General features: G+C 43.5%; 1 protein-coding gene and 1 long non-coding RNA gene across 8 annotated transcripts in view; one reads left to right on the forward strand and one right to left on the reverse strand.

Annotated features, from left to right (window-relative positions):
• Positions 1-739: 739 nt before the first annotated feature.
• Positions 740-22,544, forward strand: part of RBPMS (RNA binding protein, mRNA processing factor) — a 184,465-nt gene continuing 162,660 nt past the window's right edge. For 2 of the 7 annotated variants that reach the window (XR_010140972.1, XM_009243674.4), the window contains exon 1: positions 857-1,492. Coding sequence is in view for 3 of the 7 variants with exons in the window: in XM_009243674.4 (XP_009241949.1) it covers positions 1,427-1,492 (66 nt within the window). In the remaining 4 variants the exon portion in view is untranslated. Of the gene's footprint in view, positions 1,493-3,048; positions 3,638-22,544 lie in introns of those variants that run through there. The other 5 variants (XM_054561397.2, XM_054561400.2, XR_010140974.1 and 2 more) reach the window with 4 other exon arrangements.
• LOC129060940 (uncharacterized) lies at positions 7,888-17,946 on the reverse strand. The gene is made up of 3 exons (XR_008527849.1): positions 17,520-17,946; positions 13,824-13,901; positions 7,888-8,154 (listed from the first exon to the last, which is right to left on the reverse strand). It is a non-coding gene; the product is annotated as an uncharacterized LOC129060940 (long non-coding RNA).

The raw sequence follows: 22,544 nt of genomic DNA on the forward strand, positions 1-22,544 counted from the left end.
TTCCAGCCTCTGAAGTTCCTCCGTACGGACCCCCAGCTCTGTCTGCAATAAGGAATATTCACTTTGCCAACAAATATTTATTGAGTGCCTACTATATACCCGCTAGCTCGTTTAAATAGCCGTGGGATTAAAAAGATAAATAGGGAGGGTTTTTTTTTTTCTTCCAGGAAGGAGCTTTCTGAAGGGTGAGGGAGAGGCCAGGTAAACAATCCCAGAACAGTCTGGTGAGAGTTGGGAGAGGAGTCGGGGGCCGCGGGACGCCCAGGAAGCGAAGCGGGGAAGGCTCCGGGCGCGTCGCAGGACCCGCGCTGGAGATGGGTTTGAAGCCCTGTCCCGAAAAAGCCGGCCCGGAGTGGGCTGTCCCCGGTGTCCCTCGAGTTCTCATCCTGTCATTCAAGCAGCAGGGGAAGAACCGGGTCTGGCTCCGGAAGGGTAGGCTTAGGGCCAGGGGTGCAAATCCCTCGGTAAAAAGCCGGCAAACAAAAGTCGCACACATCCCAGCTCCCGGTCCTGGCCCCGGCGGGGCAGGGTCCCCGAAGTCCCGGGGCGCGCAGACGCCGGGGCCCCCGGGGGCCGAGGGAACGGCGGGGCCGGACCTCCCTGCCCTCGGCCTCCCGGGCCCTCGCCCTGCGACCAGCCGCCAAGTCGGGGGCTGGGGTCGCCGCTTCCGCCCGCGGCCCGCTGCCCCTCCCCGGCGCGCGCCATCCGGCCGCCGGCCCCTCCTCCCGCGGGGGGCTCCGTCCCGCGCCCCGTCCCTCCGCGCTGCAGCCGGCAGCCCACGTCCAGGGAGGGCGGAGGGAGGAGGAGAGGCGCGGAGAGGAGGGAGGGGAGAGGGGAGGGAGGAAGGCGAGAGAAAGGGAGCTGCTTCCATCCCGGACTTCCCAGAGCCTTCCTGGAGCGCGCACTCAGCGGCTCTCGGGTCCCAGCGTCCCAGCCGCGGCCCGCGTCCCTCCGCCCCGCTCCTCCTCCTCCTCCTCCTCCTCTCTAGGCACCCCCGTCCCCTCCTTCCAGCGGCTGCAGCCCCCAGCCCCAACTCTCCGCGCTTACTCCTGGGACGCGCGTCCTCGCCCCATCCTTTGCTTCCTTCCTTCCTTCCTTCTTCCTTCCTCCCCTGGCTCCCGCCCTCCCTCTCCAGGTCGCCCTCCCGGGGCCCGATTGTCTCGGTGTCCCGCTCCCGGCCCGCGCCCTGCCCCGTCTCTCCCTTGCACTTCCTGAGTCGCCCGCCGCCGCCGTCGCAGACTCGCCGCGGGAGCCCCAGCCCAGCCCGAGCCCGACAGCCACTGCCCAGGCTCCAGCTCCAGCCCCGCAGCCCGCGGCGCCCGCCCGAGGGAGCCCCGGCGCCCGGGGAAGGCTCCAGTGGGCTAGCGCGCCCTCGCCCAGCCCCGCGCCCCAGCCCTGCCCGGCCCGGCGAGGAAGGACCGGGAAGATGAACAACGGCGGCAAAGCCGAGAAGGAGAACACCCCGAGCGAGGCCAACCTTCAGGAGGAGGAGGTACTGGGTGGCTCGGTGTGGTGGCGGGGGCGACCCGGGACCCAGTGCGGGCGGCCGGCGGGGCGCGGGCCCGGGGCGCGGCGGTGGAAGGTTCGGGCATGGCCCGTGCCCCGGACGCAGCCCCGCAGTGTGGCCCGGGGAGGGTGGATCTCGGGAGCGTGTGTTTTTGTGTCCACGCGCGTCTGCGGGCCCCAAATTGCGTAACTCCAAGGACTTTTCGGAGACTTTTGTAAGTATAATGCTCAGCTTTGTTTGCCCGGGATTTAAAAGTGGAACCGAGAGCTGACTCCTGGGTGACCTCAGATGATCGGGACTCGGAGGGTCATGACTTAGGGCCGGGGCTGGAAATTGTGTGTGGATTCGGGAGGGGGGGGCAGTTTAAAGAAGAAACTCGGGGAAAAGTTCTCGTTAAAAGATACCTCTGTTCCCTGCCCCCTCCCTTTCCGTGTTAAAAGTTCTTGGTGAAATATCTTTCTAGCCGAGGTTTTTTGGATTAATAGATAACTCATCAGCCACATTCTTCTCTGCTGAGTCAAAGACCCCGAACCTGGGCGGTGAACGCTTGTGATTTTAGGGGCCGTGCAGCTGAGGGGAGCAGAGTAAGAGGGTTAAAAACGCAGCGACTCACCAAATGCTCATCGAGGGTATTTTCATAGGACTTTGACTTCTGAGCATGCATTTTAGGTGGTGCGTCCGTAATCATGATGAAAGTTTTGTGACTGCGGAGCGTTCCTTCGGTGGAAACAAAATTGAGTAGATGTGGTCAGAAGGGGAGTCGGACTCAGGAACAAACGTTTCAAAATTCAGTAGGATATTTGTGGTATCCTACCAAATGACTCTCTTTTTGCAGGTACGTTATCTGGAGTCCAAGAAATTATTTCTGGCGTACTTTTTAACACACAGTTGAGTTCTTAAACATTCTAGAGGAACTTGAGAGTGTGTGTAGATGCAGGAAAGTGCACGTCTCAATACGACCCGAAAAGATTCACACAGGTATTGCATCCTGATATAGGTGAACACAGAAGGTAAACGGATTCTAAAGCGTTAGGATTGTTGAGACACTGTGAAGTGTGTAAACTTCAATTTTGATAGTGAAACCAAAATGGCAGAGGAATTCATTAATATATACAACTTCTCTGCATATTGTCCACTTGGAAAATGGTAACTATTTAGATGGAGAAGGTAGAGGAGCGAGACTATGCCAAATAATGCAAAATAAATAGGAGATTTTACTCGTCGCCCAGTTGTATGGTAGTGAAAACCTAGATGAATTGCAGTCAGCCAAAAATTGCTTTTTCACCCGAGGACATTTTCTATTTTATTATAAAAGACTATTTGAAGAGTTGTTTGCTTGCATGTTTTCTAATTACAATTGTAGGAATGCTACTGGCATTTCTTTTTTCAAAGCGATGGAGAGTTGAATGGTATGTTCTGATTTTTTTTCTTGAACTTTACTGGCTGCTTTGCTATTTATTTTCCCTACCACTTAAAAAATTTTTAAAATAATGACAAGTTTGCTTTTTTAGGAATTACTATATTTAACTAATTCACTTACCATATCAAGATAATCATCGCTTCAGAAATCTTTCTATTTCAGCTAGATGTGCAATCTGTTTGCTTCTCAGGGTTAGAATATTATATGAAACCATCTTTCTTTATTCACCTAGTTGAGAAAACTTTTTTTTTCCCCTTTTGGTAGGTAGCAAAAGAGATTCAATGTCCTAAAAATCATACCCACATTAAAATTAAGTATAGAAAAGTCACGTTTTTCTGCTTGACCCATCTTAACAGCTGCCAGGACCAAGGGATTGCCTGCCCTGTTCCTGCACGCTCCTCCGTCCTTGTGAGGTTGTGTATAATAATCGCTGTATAATCGCGGGCCATTGCAGTACAGTTGCTGCCTCTTTACTTGTCCTGTTATCTGACAGCGTTCCTTTTCAGGTAGGAATGGCCTGTGGCTCTAGAAAGTGTCGGTCTTTTTAGCATAACACTTGTTATGTAAAAAATAAGGGGACAGGTAGGAAGATTTCAGAACCCAAGTTGTCCAAGAGAGGTTGTGTACAAAACAGTTAAGACCATGAAGAGAGGGGGGTTTATAATGTCAGAAACTGAGGAAAAGAAACTAAGGTGGCCTGAATGATCCAGGTAATTTTGCCTTAATTTCCTATTTTTGGTTTATATTTTGTTCTTGAAAAACTCTTAACCTCTTTTTTGTTGTTTTCTTTCTAACCCTGAAAGCCACAAGTAAAATAAATAGAGTATTTGGTGAGTGCCATTAATGTACCCGGCGTTACACAAAACCACTACACTGACCCTTTCCCTGCCCACCCATTGTATCAGCAACTTGCTCTTAAACACATTTAAAAACCTTGGCAGTGGACTCCGGTAAACAGAACACACACATAACAACATATATATGTACACGTAATGACAAGAGAGGAAAAATGTGTTTTGTTGTAATTTCTGGTGGCCATTGAACTGACGTGGAAAAATGAGTCCAATCATCATTAAGGGAAAGTAGTTTATTTCACAGGTCATGAGGGTGGTTTGGGCTTTCTCCACATTGTAAAATCCAAGTTTGTTTTTTTCTGTGTCTCTAGTTTCGAAACGAATTCCTTCTATCAATCAGTGTATTTTAGCTTCTTTTGAGAGTTTCTAATGCTTACCCTGAAATAATTGTGCTGAAATGCCTCTTTGGTTCTAATTGTATAGAATGAACAGTTCAGGATCTAGGAGAATTTGTGCAGCTTTTTAGGATTGAAAGTTTTTGAGAACTTGGGCAGAACATGTATTAATACTTCTACTTTGGATAGCATTGAAAACTTTGAGGAAAAATAATTTAGGATTTGGCTAGCCAGTTGTGTAAGAGAGATGATACATTTAACTTTCCGGTTTTTAATGTATTATTACATTAAATACGTGTGTAATACACGTACAATGTATTATACGTGTGTGTTCCCTAAGCAAGTTGTCCTGTAAAGACTAACCAGCTGTCAAAATCTCACTGAGATTTATAAGGTTTGTTTATATATGTTTAGAGTATCATATCATTTCTTTTATTTTACAGTTGGTAAAATGATTCCTAGAATTTCTCTAATTGTGCAATCAGACTTTATAAAAATTGATATATAATAGATCCATAATTGTTTGTCTTAATCAGTTATAATTTATGAGTTTAAAGTATTTTCAAATATATCAAGACGTTTTCTGTCTTATAGCTAGAAGTAACTTATTTGTTGGTCACTGAATTTTCAACATAGAAATTTAGATTAAATATGTAATTTGGTTTTTATTTCTACTTTTATCCATGTCATTGAGTACTTTTCAGGCTGATTATAAGACATCTTTAAAAGGCCTTTTACTATATTGAAGCACTGGTGTTAATTTCTCCTTAAATTGCTTTGAATTGACTTGTACTTATAGTAAAACTAAAAAAGCAAAAAACATGGAAGTGTTGGAATGTTGATCAAAAAGATATGCAGAAATCATATAAAGTCAGTTCTTCGGAGGTTAATACAAACCTTTACTTTGCATTCCTTCTTTTAAAGTGCTAATTTTGCCAAAATATTGGGGTTGTAAAGAAAATTATTTCTTACAGTTGCTACAGAGAGGGTAATGTCAGTTTGATGTGGCCACCTAAAATTTTCATTGAGCATTAAAGTCAATCTACATTATGACTTCAGGAAGGTATGGAATGGTTTTATACAATTTAACCAAGATTGGGGATCTCTGTTATTCCAAGTCCAATCCAATGCGATAAATATATATTTCAATTGTAGAATAGGATTTGGTGACAACTTTTGAGTTATTTTTCCAGTAGCAGTTTAAACATTTCCCTGATAAACCCTTGTGTGCATCTGCAGTCTTCATTTCCAGCGGCATTTAGTTTTCAGATGGGTAGTTTGGAAGGGGTGGAAGCTCTTTTCTGGAGATGCTTCCGCATGATTTTCATAGGTTCATAATAATTTTTGCTTTAAGGATAAAAGTGTTCAGTGCTGGTGACAAGGCAATAAAGCAGTGGTGATGTAAATTAGTGTAGCTTTTCAGAAAGGAGTGACACTATCAAAATGTGTTCAGGCCCTTTGATTTAGTACCTTTATTTTTAGAAATTTACCCTAAGAAAATGGTATCATAAAGATTTATAGGAATGATTTTTGCAGAGTGACTTATGACAGTGACAATTCAGAGGCACTCTGTATCTAACATTGGAAACTGCTAACTAAATCATTGTATAATTCCGGAAGGGAATATTATGCAGCCACTAAAGGCTCTGTTTTTAAAGAGAAAAATACATGGATTATAAAATATGTATTATATATAAATACATATTTATTATGTATTATATATAAATACATATTTATTATGTATTACACGTATGTGGTTATATACTATTCTGTGTGTTCTGGAGGTTAGAAACCTGAAGTCAGGGTGTTGGCAGGGCCACCTTGCTCTCTAAAGGCTGGAGAGGAGAACCTGTCCTTACCTCTTTGAGCTTCAGTGGCTCCAGACATTCTGAAGACTATATTTTTATTCTCATGTTGTAATATTAAATGAAAAGAACTGATTTTAAAGTTTTATACTATGTGATGCCAGTTCTCAAATAAATGTGTAGTCATTCATAAAACCAAACATTAATAAAATGTATCTGATTGGTGGATTACAGATCATTGCTATTTACTTTCTGATGCTTTTCGGTGCTTAAGTTTTCAAAAATGACCATGTGAACAAAAAGAATTAAATGTCTTTTTGCTTTGAGGGTTTCCTTGAATCGTGATATTCACAAAACCGAGGTTGGTCACATTTAGTTTTGCTTACAAGCCTAGCAGCGAGAATCAGGCCTGCCTTGTTCCTCAGACATAGTCTTTCTTAGTACTATTAGTATTTCTCTTACTCATTCCCTTATCTTGATTGTGTTAGTGATCTTCAGCTGCTCTCCTGTTCCGATGCTCTTCCGGAGTCCATCCTTAACACCATACTGCTGGGCCCTCCAATGCCCCGAATCCTTCAGTGCTACTTGGTACTCCACAAAGTCAAGTGCGCACAGGGCGTTCGGGATTGCCCTCACCTACCTGTATACTGTAATCCCTTTGCTTCAGCCTAGGTCTTCCTCTTCTGTTCTCTTGATCTAGTCTGAGCTGCTTTCAAGCCAGGATTCAAGTTTTTCAGCCTACATTTTTGCAAGATCCCCCTCACCTGAATGTCCCATCCTATAGAGATGATTTTTCCTTAGAATTTCAGTAAAAGTTACTTTCTGTTATGTCCATTTAACTCCTGGTTATTATTTTTTCAGCTATTTATTTTGTATGGGTCTATGCCATTGTACAGTATTCCCAATGTTCAGCACCTACCCCAGCACCAGGTAAATCTCCTCTGCACACATCCACGCTTACATATATACTAGTATATAATTCTTTGTAAATATATATGAAATAGCCTTATTGGTGAGGTTGGTGATTATGAGTTTGTATAGGTAATAAGAAGCAGCCACTTGTTTAATATTGAGGATCCCTTCTGCACTCTGCACTGGGGAATTAGAGAAGGCATGGATGGATCGGCTGGAAAATTACTTCCATCCCTTTGTCATCAGGAACCTCCATTTGCAAGCACAGGTGAGCCTGCCTGGTCCATCAGATAGCCACTGTCGGTGTGGGACTGCTTGTCCCAAGGTGCATTTGGGTTTTCACCATTAGAATTTGGTTTCTGCTGTGGAATTCCATTTGACCTTTTGGACGAGGGCTTCCAGAAGCCTTGGTTAGGTGGAAGAGCACGGACTCCCTGTATTCCCAAACAAGCCTGCTCTGTGTGACAGCCACTTTGGAATGTTTGTGTTCAGTTTCATTTGGCACCTTAGTGTCTGCCTGGGGGTAGGGGAAAGGGAATGCAAATGTTCCTCTTGAACAGTGCTTGCTTTGGTCAAAGAAAAAACCTTAGGAAGGAATGAGGAGAATGAACCTTAATAGCTGGTGCAGAAGTGGCTGCATAGCTCAGTGGGCTTGAGGCCATCTGGGACCAGGTATTTAAAATGGATGCTATGTTGGTATGAAGATGTCAGTCCCACGCCCCTGGTGGGGATGAGCTTATTTGTCATATGGGGATAACTCCCCATATGACATCCCTAAAGTGTACCAGGAGAATATTGTAAACAATTTTATTGCACTGTATTGTCTATGTTTGGCGGTGGAGGTGGGAGGTCCTTGATATTATCTGAAACGTGAAGCTGAGTAAAGGGGATATGTCTGTGGTATCAGAAGAAAGCTGCTTGGCTTGTCAGTGTTGCTGATAGCAGGAAAAAGGAAATACTGAAATCTTTAGCCTGCAGAATTGTCAGAAATCTTTTTATCTATTCATTAAATAATTATCTCCTAACTTTTATTGAGTATTTACTATGTGCCAAGCACTCTTCATATATTATCTTATTTCAGCCTCACAACAAGCTGGTGAAGGAATTATGATTGTGCTTCTTTGATGGGGAAAGGGCTGAAGCACTGAAAAACTATGGAGCCAGGGTCTTCACGTGCAGATTCTAGAGATGCCAAGATCTGAGAGAGGCAGTTCCTGTCTTAACATTGCTCACAGTTTAATGGTGATGCCCCTGTATAAACAAACAGGTATAACCATGCCCGGGGTTAAAGTAGAGGTAGTTGAGTTGAGCACAGCCAAACCTGCAAGGAAGGGATCGAGCTGTGTTACAGAAAGCTTTAAAGAAGTTTAAAGAGTCTGTTCTTTAAAGATGACATATGAGCTAAATCTCAGTTAAGATTTTGACTGATGAGAAAAGGGTTCAGACAGTGGGGAAAAGATGCGCTACACAGGGAATTCGCTCTGTGAATGAACACACAGAGGCTTCAGAAGACCCTTTTGGGGAAGAGCAAGCAAGGCATGGCAGGAGAGAAGAAGGGGAAGGAAGAATGAAACTGGGGAGGGGGCATTGGCCCACAGTGGGTGGAGGAGCTGCCTCTGCATTAGGGAATTGGACTCTGTCCTCTGATGGGGCACCGGGGTGGATGTGCCCCAGAAGGCAGCAATCTAGGACGTCCCAATGGGCAGGGTGATGTGGCGAATTTTGGAAAAGTTGTTGAGAACCATTCTTGCAGTGAGGTTTCTGCTACAAGAGTCCTGGTCTCAAAGTGAGGCAGCAGCCTGGCAGTGGCAGCTGAGGCAGAGATGCCAGGTGTTCAGGGCCTAGATAACTGTCAGATGTGCGGGAGAGAAGGTGAGGAGACAGCCTAGCAGCCTCTTGGGTTTCTCCTTCGGGTGACTAGCTAAGTGACAGTTGTATTTGTAGAAATAGAAAATAGAGATGTGGAAAGGGTACGAAAAGAAGGTACCTAGGAGATGAAGATGTTATTGAGTCTGGGGTGCAGAGGAGAGGTCTGATCTTGAAATGGGATTTTCAGAACAATTCAAGAACATAGAGCTGATAATTGAAAGCGTGCATAATGGGAGTGAGTGCCCAGAAAATGGAATTCCTACTTTCTAGGAAACCTTGTGAGGGTTAGCAAGGAAAGAGATACAAAATTTAGTGAAAATTTGGAGTCATGTTAAAAAGTGTTTGGGAAGGGGAGAGAATTGAAAATAATCAAGAAAAATGGAAACTTAAATTTAGGAACATAAAAATGTATTACATATAATCTGCCTGTTTTTAAAGGGTTTGGTATACTTAGCCATTGGAAAGCCTGAGGGGGAGCTTAGAAAAATCTGATATATAGTCTTTCTCATATGCTTTTTTTTTTTGCTTTAATCAAAACTCAGGAACCTGTCTATAAACCTCCCAAACTTGCCATTAATTCCCAGGCTTTTACTTCTCCAACTCTTCATTTGCCAACCCTGCACCTAAAAGGGAAGATCAAGCTACCATAAAATCTGGAGAGGCGTGAGTTTTTTTACAGGATAAAATTTCCAAGTTGCTTTTATCTTTTTTGACTTTATTGGGGAAAAGGAAGAGTAGGATGAGCCTTTGGCCAGCAGCCCAAAGACATCTAATCTGTGGGTCATATTTTCATTTTCTTTTTTTTTTTTTTCTTTGAGACGGAGTCTTGCGCTGTCACTCAGCCTGGAGTGCAGTGGCGCCATCTCACTGCAACCTCCACTGCCTGGGTTCAAGCAATTCTGCTGCCTTAGCCTCCCAAGTAGCTGGGACTACAGGCACACGCCACCATACCTGGCTAATTTTTGTATTTTTAGTAGAGACAGGGGTTTAACCATATTGGTCAGGTTTGTCTCAAACTCTTGACCTCAGGTGATCCACCCACCTCGGCCTGCCAAAGTGCTGGGATTACAGGCATGAGCCACCATGCCCGGCCATATTTTCATTTTATTCAATTTATACTTTAAAAGTTTGCTGCCTTTTTCAACCCAGCTAAGTGTCAGCTCAAAGTAGTCCAGGAACTTAAAAAGAAAACAACTTGCATTTGTATTTCTCTTAGGTTTTAACTCTACTGCACCTATTATGGTGATGGTGCATATTGTGTAAATGCTAAAGAGAAAAAGGAAATGGCAGTAATAAATGCCAGTCACACCAGGAAGGTGGATTCAAATTCCAGGTTGTAATACAGTATTGTTACACAAATTTAAAATGCAAAGGGAATGCTTAGGCAGTTCCATTCTGTCAGCCTTTAGGGTTTTGCAAAGGTATGAGACATCTGAGAATCTCCAAAATGAGGTCTGGCTCACCAACCTCTGCAAATAAGTTATAGGACAACTTTACTTTTAATTAACTTTTTATTTCTCATGAGTTGATTTTTTTGTGACGTTCCTCTTGATTTTCCCAGATTCTCGTGTCACCAGGGTAGATAGGCTGGCAGTGGCCAACGTTGTTCTAAGAGAAATCCTAAAGACTACCCAATTTTTTTTTTTTCTTGAATCCGCGGGATCCTGTTTTGTGAAAATTCTTCTTACGCCCACCTATAGGATAGACAGTGGAGGCCCCCCCGGGAGAAAGTGTACACAGAAAGTGCTATCTAATTACAGAAGTAGCAGAATTTCCTTTATGCTCAGGGGAAGTGCTACAAAAGTGTAATTACTTTACCCAGCATGTGTGATTTACGGGACTTAAAATGTGTGAGTTTCCAAAGAGGCATCTGTTTTTAAATACAGTATCCCTCCCAGCCAGGCAGGATGTGTTTGGGGAGGTGGGAGTGAGGACATGTACTTCCGTCCTGTGCCTGCTGCAGGATGCCTGGTGACAGGGGACTGAAACCACTGGTACTTGCTGCCCCTCAGGGTCTAGCTTATCTGAGTAGAAGGAAGAAAATCAGCAAAGGGCTGGAATCTAGTCAGCTACTCCCAGACCGGATCATCCACTGCTCTCCTCTTACCTTCCCAAGCCAAATTCTTTTTCTAGGACCTCCAAGACTTTTCCCAGTAATAAGCAAAAGAATTGTTAGAGTGAATCCTGAGACCATTTTTAAAATTTATTTTTCTTTCTTTTTTTTTTTTTTTTTTAACCTGTTTTTATTTGAGATGGAGTCTTGTGGTGTTGCCCAGGCTGGTCTTAAAACTCCTGGGTTCAAGCGATCCTCCCGCCTCGGCCTCCCAAAGTGCTGGAATTATAGACGAGACCATTTTTGTTGCACAAATTTTCTTTTCAATCTTACTTTTCCTAATATGCTTAAGAAAATCAGTGGGAGAATTGAAGATCAGGTGCAGTGGCTGGGCCAGGTGGCTCACGCTTAGCACTTCATGAGGCTGGCACTTTAGGAGGCTGAGGCAGGCAGGCAGATCAGTTGAGCCCAGGAGTTCGAGACCAGCCTGGGCAACACGGCAAAACTTCATCTCTACAAAAAAATTAGCCAGACGTGGTGGCGTGTGCCTGTAGTCCCAGCTACTTAGGAGGCTGAGGTGGGAGGATTGCCTGAGCTCGGGAGGTCGAGGCTGCTGTGAGCCATGATCGCACCACTGCACTCCAGCCTGGACAGAGTGAGACTCTGTCTCAAAAAAAAAAAAAAAAAAAAAAACACCAGGTGCATATCCAGATGTAATCAAACCTGTAAAAGCACGTAATGGATTTTGCATATTAATGGATTGATTAAACATTTATGGAGCTGGTGTCTACTCTGCTTTTAACATTGCTCTTTGACAAACCATATGAAGTGTTGCCATCCCATGTTTTGGGATAAGAAAGCTGAGGCTCTGAGAGATTAAGTAATTGGTCTGAGGTTTTACAGCTGGTGGATAGGAGCTTAAAATTCTCCAGTGGCATATGAGGTTCATGTGATCCGGGCCCTGCTGGTTTCTCTGACCTCATCTGCCAAGAATCACAGCCTCATTCATTATGCTCCAGCTGCCTGGGCTTTGGTTAGGTGTCTCCAACTTGCCAAACTTGTTCCTGCCTCAGGGCCTTTGTGCAAGCCATTCTGTATGCCCGGAAAGCCCTACACTCAGACGTTATCAGCCTCATCCTTGCCATTCATTTAGATCTCAATTCAGATGTCACCCCAGAGAGACCTTTGACCTCCAAGTTTAAAGTAGCCCTATATTCCCAACCTTTAATTTTCCAAATAGTACTTCTTACCTCCTGACATTGCCTTATATGCTTATTGTACTTATTTGGTACCCCTGGCAGCAGAGACTGCCTGCCTTGTTTAACACTGTACAAACCTCAGATGCCTAGGACAATGCCCAGAACTGTCCAATAAGTTTTTTTGTGAATTGACTAGAATGTAAATCTGCTTGACAAATGCCAAAGCCTGTCTGATACACTGTATCATAAACCTTTTTCAGCAGTTTTCAGATTAAACTTTATATTTCTGCCTTGAAGATGATCACTTCTGATCCTCATCCCCACTTTATTACATACAAAACCGCAGTTATCATCTCACACCCTTTTAAGCTGGAAATATTCAGACGGTAAGTAATAAGAGCCCTTGTGGGGGTATGCAGCAGTTTTCCACACATAAACGAATCCTTCCCTTTTGTCCACTTAGAATGGGAAACCTATTAATTCCACAGAACGAGGAGAGGGATGTGGGCCTGGCGTGTAGGGAATGCGTAAGTACCAGTAGGGCAAGGTGAATTTGATTCCTGTTTTGCAGATGTGACTGTTAGGTTGTTAGGGTTAATTTAATAACCCAGGTGGAATTGATTTGGAGATAGACTTAGCACTTCTGATCCTCTGACTGGGTCTAGCCTCCAGCTCAATATACCGTCCTCAATTTGCCTACAAGAAGAAAAAGATCTGAAGCTCAGCGTAATGCTGGCTTTAGCTGGAAGAATCCAGCCTTTAAGCCATCTATATGTGTAGCCATGAAGGACCTTCTAATCTGTCTTGTGAGCCCTTATGGGGCCACCTCACAGCAACAATTTATGCCCACGTGTCAGCCTCACAGACTCAGGAGCTGTTTCTATTCATTGTAAAGCAGACCAGATGACATTTCAGGATGAAAGAAATGTAAGTCATCATTACATAGGGCATCAGGCTAACAAGTCACCTGTTAGTTGAGCAGCAGACTAGTTAGTGCATTGATGAAAATGCAGACCATTGGATTATCCTCATTTATAGCATTTATGTCACGCTTGACCTTCAACAAACTTGGTTAACTTAACCATCGTCCATTACCTGATAGTCTTAGAACCAATAGTATGTAAATCCTTATAGAAGTTATTTCTTGACCAGTCAATTCATGAGTATTCTTTGTTTTCTCTCTTATTATCTCATTATCTCTTTGTTTCTAAGGGACCTAAGACAAGCCACTGAAGCTGCTTGTCTTTGACAAGTCATTTTAACCTGTTTCCTTAACTAAAAGGTAGGGATTGTATAGACAACGCCTGTTGTGCATTAAAAGAACCATAAATCTCATTTTTCCACTTGCATACCACTTTCCGTTTCCCCATTGTGATGCAGAAAGCTGCCGTGGCGTGCCAAGACACATCCAGGGTGGGCTGTTTGGGGGGAATGGTTTTAATTTTAAGCCTTTTAAGTGAAAACCCTTAGACCTTGCCTCTGTTTTGTTAAATTACGATTCTAGCAAAATAAGGAAAAATTAGTGAAGCACTAGACTTTGGAAACTCTTTCCTGTATATTTGAAATGATTTTCTTAAGACTGCTTTTCTTACCTGAAATTGTTTTGTTTTTTCCTAAGCAAATGAGTGCCTCTCCTTGGGAACTGGGTGGGAGTCTCTGGATGTGAGAGAACAGCAGGAAATGACCCTTTCTAAACAAAAGGACTCTTTAAGGCCTATCCTGAGTCTTTGTGTTTTGAGGAGGGGTTATGCAGAAAACCAGAGCTAGGAAATGAATCTCTGCATTAGCCATTCTAATGGGGGAAGGGAGAATGGAGAACATTCTCTCCTTGCACGCCCTCCCAAGTATCTAATGCCAGGGAACACTTACTGTGCGATCCAAAGAAGTGCAAAAAAGACCCTAGGAGCTGAGGTGGTGGTTCTTCAGGAGTGCGTGGCTTCAAGTCCCCTAGAGGAAAGAAAGAACCAGGTTGGGCAGAACGATACCCAATGTGATGTTCAGCTTTAACCTGGGCTTTCAGAATTTGCTTGAAAAAGCTCGTGATCAACAGAATGCAGAAATAAATACAAAATGAGGAAAGTATGAGAGGGGTTTTGCAGGATCTATTTGTCATTTATATCTTTTGTTTTTTTTTCTCAAGACGGAGTCTCGCTCTGTCACCCAGGCTGGAGTGCAGTGGTGTGATCTCAGCTCACTATAACCTCTGCCTCCTGGGTTCAAGTGATTCTCCTGACTCAGCATCCTGATTAGCTGGAATTACAGGTGCCTGCCACCATGCCCAGCTAATTTTTTTTATTTTTAGTAGAGACGAGGTTTCACTGTGTTGGCCAGGCTGGTCTCGAACTCTGCTGATCTCAAGTGATCCGCCTGCCTCGGCCTCCGAAAGTGCTGAGATTACAGTGCCTGGCCCATATATATGTTTATGATCGATTTATCATATATATCTTTATGATCTGTTTATCCATAGGTAGAAGTTAGAGTGTTATGATTTGCTAATAAATACCCAGTAAATAAATCAAAGATTTGAATTACTGTGTTAATGAGAAAATGAACTTTGAGGAATGCAAGTCCTTTTAAATGATCAGGTCCAGAGGGACTTTCAAATGAGACCACAGTCACGTCCTACTCCCCCCTTGAGCTATATATTCACCTCTCTGTTTTCACTGCTTGCTGTTGCTACAAGTAGCTATAAATTAACCTAATAATGCTGCACTGGACAGTGTAACTCACTCTATAGTTTAACAATGTATATAGCCAATCACTGATCAGTATAATTTGTGTAAACCAATGAGAATTCCTGGTAAACAACTTTATATCAGCCCACTCCCTTGTCCCTGCTCCTTTTTTTTTGCCTTTAAAAAGCCACTTGTAACTGCTTTTTAATTGGAATGCATAAGCCCCTGGGTTGCAGTCTTCAAGCTTGGCCAAAATAAACTCTACTTACATTAATTTTGCCTCACCTTTTATGTTGCTATCAACTTCTTTTCTCAATCTAAGCTGAAGAGGGAATTAGTAATCATTGCTGTGTGAGGTAGTGGGTCTGTGATGAAGAAATGTTGAGCCTTGCCCTGCAGTGGAATGTTCCCGCCTCTCCTCACTTCAAAGTGACCATTCATTGTATCAGTATTTGTGCAAGGAGATCCCAAATTTAAAATGCTAGAAAAGGGGATAGGTCTTATCAAAATTATTTTGCCATTATAAATTCTTGCTGTCTTGGAGCAATGAACTTCTCTGCTCTTCCAGGGACACTGCTGTTTTTTTTTTTTTTTCAAGGAATATAAATCTCACTAATAATTAGAAACACACGTCTTGAAAATGGTTTTGTGGTTTACTTCATTTTCAGAACACTTGAAAACGACAAACATCTTTTCTAAGAAAAAGCATTGTTTGTTACACCACCACTGTTTGTAGGCTTTTCATTGTAACTATATTTTTAGAAAGGCTGGCTCATGTGTTTGATGGGGACTGTGTGTTGAGGGTAGGGGTCTGGTTTATTTACTCCACAGCACCAGATGCTTTACAGAATTAAAGATAAGATTAAAGCTGCCACTCAGATCCCATTATGAAAGGGTTTTGTTTATATATTAAAGGCTTGGAAGACTCTTTATCTTAGATATGAAGCCAGCAATGCAGTATTCAAAAGAGATGTGATCATTGTAAGTTCCAGAGTTGATAGGGAAAAATTATTCTCACTGAAAATCCCAGTGTCTGAAGTGTTGGTAGGTTTTCTTCATTTTTTTTTTTTTTTTTTTTTTGAGACACTGTCGCTGTGTTGCCCAGGCTGGAGTGCAGTGGTGTGATCTTGGCTCACTGCAGCCTCCGCCTCCCAGGTTGAAGTGATTGTCCTGCCTCAGCCTCCCAAGTAGCTGGGACGACAGGCTCCTGCCACCGCACCCAGCTAATTTTTGTATTTTTAGTAAAGACGGAGTTTCACTATGTTGGTCAGGCTGGTCTTGAACTCCTGATCTCAGGTGATCTGCCTGCCTCAGCCTCCCAAAGTGCTAGGATTACACATGTGAGTCACCGCACCCAGCTGGTTTTCTTCATTTCTTTTTTCTTTTCTTTTTTTTTTTTTTTGAGATGAAGTCTTGCTCTATTGCCCAGGCTGGAATGCAGTGGTGCGATTTCAGCTCACTGCAACCTCCGCCTCCGGGGTTCAAGCTGTTCTCCTGCTTCAGCCTCCCGAGTAGCTGGAATTACAGGCACATGCCACCACACCTGGCTACTTTTTTTGTATTTTTAGTAGAGACGGGGTTTCACCATGTTGGCCAGGCTGGTCTTGAACTCCTGACCTCAAGTGATTCCCCGCCCCCTCCCCAGCCTCCCAAAGTGCTGGGATTACAGGCCTGAGCCACCATGCCCGGCCCTCATTTTCTTAATACATTGTTTAAACTCCTAATTTGAGAAAGGTTAATGTATAACATTGTAACAATTGGTAAGATACCAATTTACAAATATGGAAATATATATCAGATTCATTTAGAGGAGGTTGTATATGGTATACGATTGGCATATGTTTTTCATTCTGAAAGTATCAGTTATTTTCCTGTTATTATCTGTGGTAACATTGCTTGTATTTTTGTTGTTGTTGTTGAGACAGAGTCTCGCTCTGTCTCTGTCGCCCAGGCTGGAATGCAGTGGCGTGATCCCAGCTCACTGCAACCTCTGTCTCCCGGGTTCAAGCGATTCTCCTGCCTCAGCCTCCCAAGTACCTGGGACTACAGGCGCCTGCCACCACACTCAGCTAATTTTTGTATTTTTAGTAGAGATGGGGTTTCACTATGTTGACCAGGCTGATCTCAAACTCCTGACCTCAGGTGATCTGCCTGCCTTGGCCTCCCAAAGCACTGGGATTACAGGCATGAGCCACCACACCCGGCCACATTGCTTGTATTTTTAAAATAAAAGATTTTAAAAAAAAGTGTGATCCATTCTCTAAGCTGCTTGCCACCATGCAATATTGAGAGTCAGAAGAATGGTTCTCAGATCCCGTGCATTAAGAACTATTTGTGTATCAGCCTTCTAAAGCATGGCAAATAAGACAACATACGCAGGGGAGACACGTTTCCTGGGATCATTTGTGGTCGAGATGGATTCAGGAATGTAGCATGTCTGATTTTATTGGGTGCAGGAACTGCTTTTTCCAAAGCTCTTGGTATTCATGTAACTGATGGTTAACCCCGAATCAAAGTGAAAATGTCCTGAGCAGGCATGTTTGTCCATTCTCTCCATGTTCTTAGATCATCAAAGGGAAGTTCTTGCCCTTTGCAAGACTAGCATCTGTTGCCATTTGGTCATAGTGCACCCAGCCTGCTGACTCTGTATCTTCAAAACAAAAACAAAAGCCAGTAGGGAGGGAGCAAAGACTCAGAAGTGCTGTGGGGCTTTGGAATACTGTGAGTTTCTGATTTTGGTAAATGTACATCCAAGATATTTTAACCATTAACTGTCCCCTCTTCTACATTCCATTAAACCCCACTGGCCTTTAATCAACAAGAGAATTTCTCTTCTAATATCTTGGGTTGTGATTAGACGGATAGAGGAATCCTATTGGTGTGAGCTTACCTTGAAGTCAATGAAAAAGTGTTATTTTTCCTTCTTTTTTTGAGACGGAGTTTTGCTCTTGTTGCCCAGGCTGGAGTTCAGTGGCACGATCTCAGCTCAGTGCAACCTCCACCTCCTGGATTCAAGCGATTCTCCTGCCTCAGCCTCCCGAGTAGCTGGGACTACAGGCATGCACCACCACGCCCGGCTCATTTTGTATTTTTAGTAGAGATGGGGTTTCTCCGTGTTGGTCAGGCAGGTCTCGAACTCCCGACCTTAGGTGATCTGCCTGCCTTAGCCTCCCAAAGAAAAGTGTTATTTTTCCATCTACTGGTACTAAAGTCAGCCCAGGCAAAGCCTGGGTGCTGCTCAGTGCAGGAGACTCAGGCGTGGAAATGCAGCAGATTGACCTGGGTCCCTCCTCCCTTAAACCAGTACTCTGAAATCTCACCACGTAACTAACAAGCCCTGTACTTTCCAAATTGACATCACAATCATAGTCTTGCCGTGGCCGGGCGGGGTGGCTCATGCCTGTAATCCCAGCACTTTGGGAGGCCGAGGCGGGTGGATCACCTGAGGTCAGGAGTTTGAGACCAGCCTGGCCAACATGGATAAACCCCCATCTCTACTAAAAATACAAAATTAGCTGGACATGGTGGCACATGCCTGTAATCCCAGCTACTTGGGAGGCTGAGGCAGAAGAATCGCTTGAACCCGGGAGGTGGAGGTTGCGGTGAGCCAAGATCACGCCATCGTACTGCAGCCTGGGCAACAAGAACGAAATTCTGTCTCAAAAAAAAAAAACAAAAACAAAAATAAAAATGCTTGCCGTAAATACCTTTCCTCCCTCCCCACGCCTAATGGATTAATTTTTAGTCTTATAAATTAGGAAATTTCTCATATAGGGCTGAGATAAAGAGTAAGCGTTATTGTTCATGTAAAGCCCTGAAATAGTTTGCCTTTATCGAAAGCTCTAGGATATTTTCACAGTTCTTTTGTTGTATTAAAAATGTGCAGAACTACCTTCTACCCCAGGTGGTCCTCAGCAGAGCTTCTGTGTGGAGCAGAAAGTTTTCTCCTGGGATATTTTTTTCTATTTTAAGCCCTGTCTTATGCTTATTTCTGTTGGTCATTTCTCCCAGCATTTCTCAAAGGAAAGATAGTAACGTATTGCTTCTATTTTAGGGATTAAAGAATGATAAATGTATGGGGTTTTTAATTCATGTTATATTTTAAATTGAAACTACCAAGATTCATAAGCCATTTGTTCATCTAATTGGATCACATTGTGTTCAAGTTTCTTTTCACTGTTTTTGTTTTTTAAAATACAATCTTAAATAGTTACCCTTTCTCTCCTCACCCCCATTAGAAAACACAAGTAAGCAAAAAAAAAAAAAAGATTAAAAAAGGAAACAATTCTATAATTCCCCCACAACCAGTGTTAATACCTCAGTGTGTATCTTTTACATGTTCTTTTCTCTGTGCACACATGGCATCTATCATCTATTTGAACAAAAATGAGATCATAATAGGTTTTCCATTTATTTCACTTAACAGTATGTTATGAACATCTTTGCATGCCATTGGATTCATTTCTCTCTCTCTCTCTCTCTTTGTTTTTTTGAGTCGTTGTCTTGCTGTGTCCTCCAGGCTGGAGTGCAGTGGCACAATGCGATCATAGCTCACTGCAGCTTTGAACTCCTGGCCTCAAGCCATCCTCACACCTCAGCCTCCCAAGTAGCTGGGACTACAAGTGTGCACCACTATGCCTGGCTAAGTTTTTCTATTTTTTCTGTAGAGACGGGGTCTCATTATATTGCCCAGGCTGGTCTTGAACTCTTGGCCTCAGGTGATCCTCCCTCCTCAGCCTCCCAAAGTGTTAGGATTACAGGCGTGAGTCACTGCATCTGGCCAATTGGATACATTTCTGCAGCCAAATTTTAAATTCTTCCTATTGTGCTATAGTATGGATGTGCCTTAATGTATTTGACCCACCCCTTATTATTGGGCTTATTATTGAACTTATTTCCAGCTTAAGTGGTATAAACAGTGCTGTACATCCTCCTAGCTAAATCTGTGTATACACCCTTAGTGATTTCCTTAGCTTCAACTCTTAGAAGTGGAATTTCTGGGTCAAAGGGCATGCATTCTTTTAAAGATATTTGATGTTTATTGCCAGATCTTCTCTAGAACACTATTTCCACTAAGAGAATCAGCAGGCCCATTCCTTGCATCCCCTGCCCCTGCCATTTAAAAATGTCCAAAGATTGCTCCCTCTCTGTGGAGTTTTTCATATTTGTGTCCCATCCGTGACTCAGAATTAATATTCCAGCCTCATCTGTATAACACCTGGATGTTATATAGTGACTTTTTTTAACCTCATTTGAAGACATATCCCAGTTGTGTTTCTTATACTTCACTGGATACAAAAATGCTTAGCAGATAATTTCTGGGGGTGTCATTCTTGAGTTTATCGGACACCGTGAAGTGTGTTGATTTTTGTGTGTTAGGTGCTTGCTGTATTTTTCTGGCTATTAATGTCTGACGATGAGGCCAGTATTTTAGGTGTTGTGAGTGCAAGTACAGAATTTGAGTCAGCTCTAACATTTGTCAGGTAAAGCAATAACACTGCCGATTAAAACTTCATTGTAAGATGCATCCTGATTTCATAGATGTTACAGTGTGGAAACATGTCTCAGAATCAGTGGATATATTATTCTGTCATCTACTTTTCTGGTCACATCATTGGTTTGCTCTTGAGATGAGAACAGAAACACACTGGTCAGTTTGACATAAGTTTTGGTGGACAGTGAACCAAGTACATCCTTGGAAAGAATTTTATAATTACAGTTGAATCAACAATGCTTCAATGCTTTTTTTTTTTTTTTTTTTTTTTTTTTGGAAATAGGGTCTCTCTGTCACCCAGGATGTGGAGTGCAGTAGCGTGATCATAGCTTACTATAACCTCAACCTCCTGGGCTCAAGCGATCCTCCCACCTTAACCTCCTGAGTAGCTGGGACCACAGAGCTGTGTCGCCACACCCTGCTATTTTTTTTTTTTTTTTTTTTTTTTTTTGAGACAAAGTTTCACCCTTGTCACCCAGGATGGAGTGCAATGGCACCATCTCGGCTCATTGCAACCTCCACCTCCTGGGTTCAAGTGATTCTCCTGCCTCAAGCCTCCCAAGGAACTGGAATTACAGGCGCCTGCCACCATGCCCGGCTAATTGGTCTATTTTTAGTAGAGATGGGGTTTCATCATGTTGGCCAGGCTAATCTCGAACTCCTGACCTCAGGTGATCCGCCTGCCTCAGCCTCCTAAAGTTCTGGGATTACAGGCGTGAGCCACCACTCCCGGTTCACCCTGCTAATTTTTAAATTTTTTTGTAGAGATGGGGTCGCACTGCATTTCCCAGACTTTTCTCTAACTCCTGGCCTCAAGCAATCCTCCTGCCTTGGCGTCCCAAAGTGTTGAGACTTACAGGCATGAGCTACCATGCTTTGCCCCATAATGCCTTTTATTAGGTACAGACCGTGGCGTATATCTCCTTGTGAAAATGATTCTTTTCCTCCCTCTTCAAATTGAGGATGCTGCCTTGGAGCTCCAGCATGTTGCAGCTCCTTAAGTATTTCTCAGGATGAAGGAGAGACCATTCAGGGCAATTGCATCTTCCCTGGAGGGGCTGTTTTCACTGTGATGCCCGCAACATACCAAGAGCCAAATCCTGTCTGAGGAGTGCAGCTCCGGTCTCCCCATATGGGCAGGGCAATCACCATTAACCCCAGCCCACAGGCCTCCTTAATTGTTAACAGACATTCTGAGAAGTGCACGCCCTCCACAAAGCCTACACACATGTGTTCGAGTGTGACTCTAGGAAATGAGCAGATGTAATGGAAACCTCAGTATTGACTCATCCCGATTGTTATATATGAGTGGAATTTGCATCTCATTTAGTGTTTATTTTAGTAGATTCCAATTGAGGTCATGGAGTGCTGAATTTATATGCATCATAGCACCTTTCTCAAAGGAATTGGGAGCTCTTTTGCAAGATAAAAGATGTCTTCTTTTCCCTTAGCCCTTGGTTTTGTTTGGCAGATGGTGTAGGTGAAGAGAACATTAGTTGTGGAAGAGGTATGTATGACTCCCTTGGGTACAGTCATTGATATTTGTTAAAGACAGCCTGAGAGTCTGTTGTCTTGGCCTTTCTGGGGGATGGAGAAGTCGTTACTGAGAAGCAGTTTTCCTGCCTTCTTGGAAAGACCTCAGTCAACACAGGAAACAATGGGAGAATAACATTTGATCCTACCTAAACGGACAGCATTGTGTAATATGGGCAGAGAGGGCTTAGAAATTCAGAAAGAGATCAGTGTGGACCAGAATAAAAGGCTTTGAGAAAGAAAGGTGGACCTTGAGGAACTGGTAATATTTAAATAGAAATGGGTACTGGGTTAGGAGAGTTTCACCATCATAAAAGTTTGGGGCCTGGCATGGTGGCCAATGTCTGCAATTCTGGCACTTTGGGAGGTGGAGGCTGGGAGGCTGAGGTGGGAGGATTGCTTGAGGCTAGAAATTCGAGACCAGCCTGGGGAACACGATGAGACACTGCCTTTATAAAAAGTAAAAAAAAAAAAAAAGATTAGCAGGCATGGTGGTGTGTGCCTGTAGTCCCATCTACTTGGGAGGCTGAGGTGGGAAGATTGCTTGAGCCCAGGAGGTCGAGGCTGCAGTGAACTGTGGTCTTGTCATTGCACTCCAGCCTGGACAACAGAGTGAGGCCCTATCTCTTTAAAAAAAAAAAAAAAAAAAGTTTTGGAAGTAAGAATGAATGTAGCACATTTACAGGAGCAGGGAAAAGCTGTATCTGTTACTTTTTAATGAATGAATTGTATGTATTTGGGGATACATTAAAAAATTTTTAGGCTGGGCGTGGTCCTCATGCTTGTAATCCCAGCACTTTGGGAGACCAAGTGGGAGGATTGCTTGACCCAGGAGTTCGAGACTAGCCTGGGCAACATGGTAAAACCCTGTCTCTACAAAAAATACAG

This window comes from Pongo abelii, chromosome 7, assembly GCF_028885655.2.
Source record: "Pongo abelii isolate AG06213 chromosome 7, NHGRI_mPonAbe1-v2.0_pri, whole genome shotgun sequence".
In the NCBI taxonomy this organism is placed as follows: domain Eukaryota; kingdom Metazoa; phylum Chordata; class Mammalia; order Primates; family Hominidae; genus Pongo; species Pongo abelii.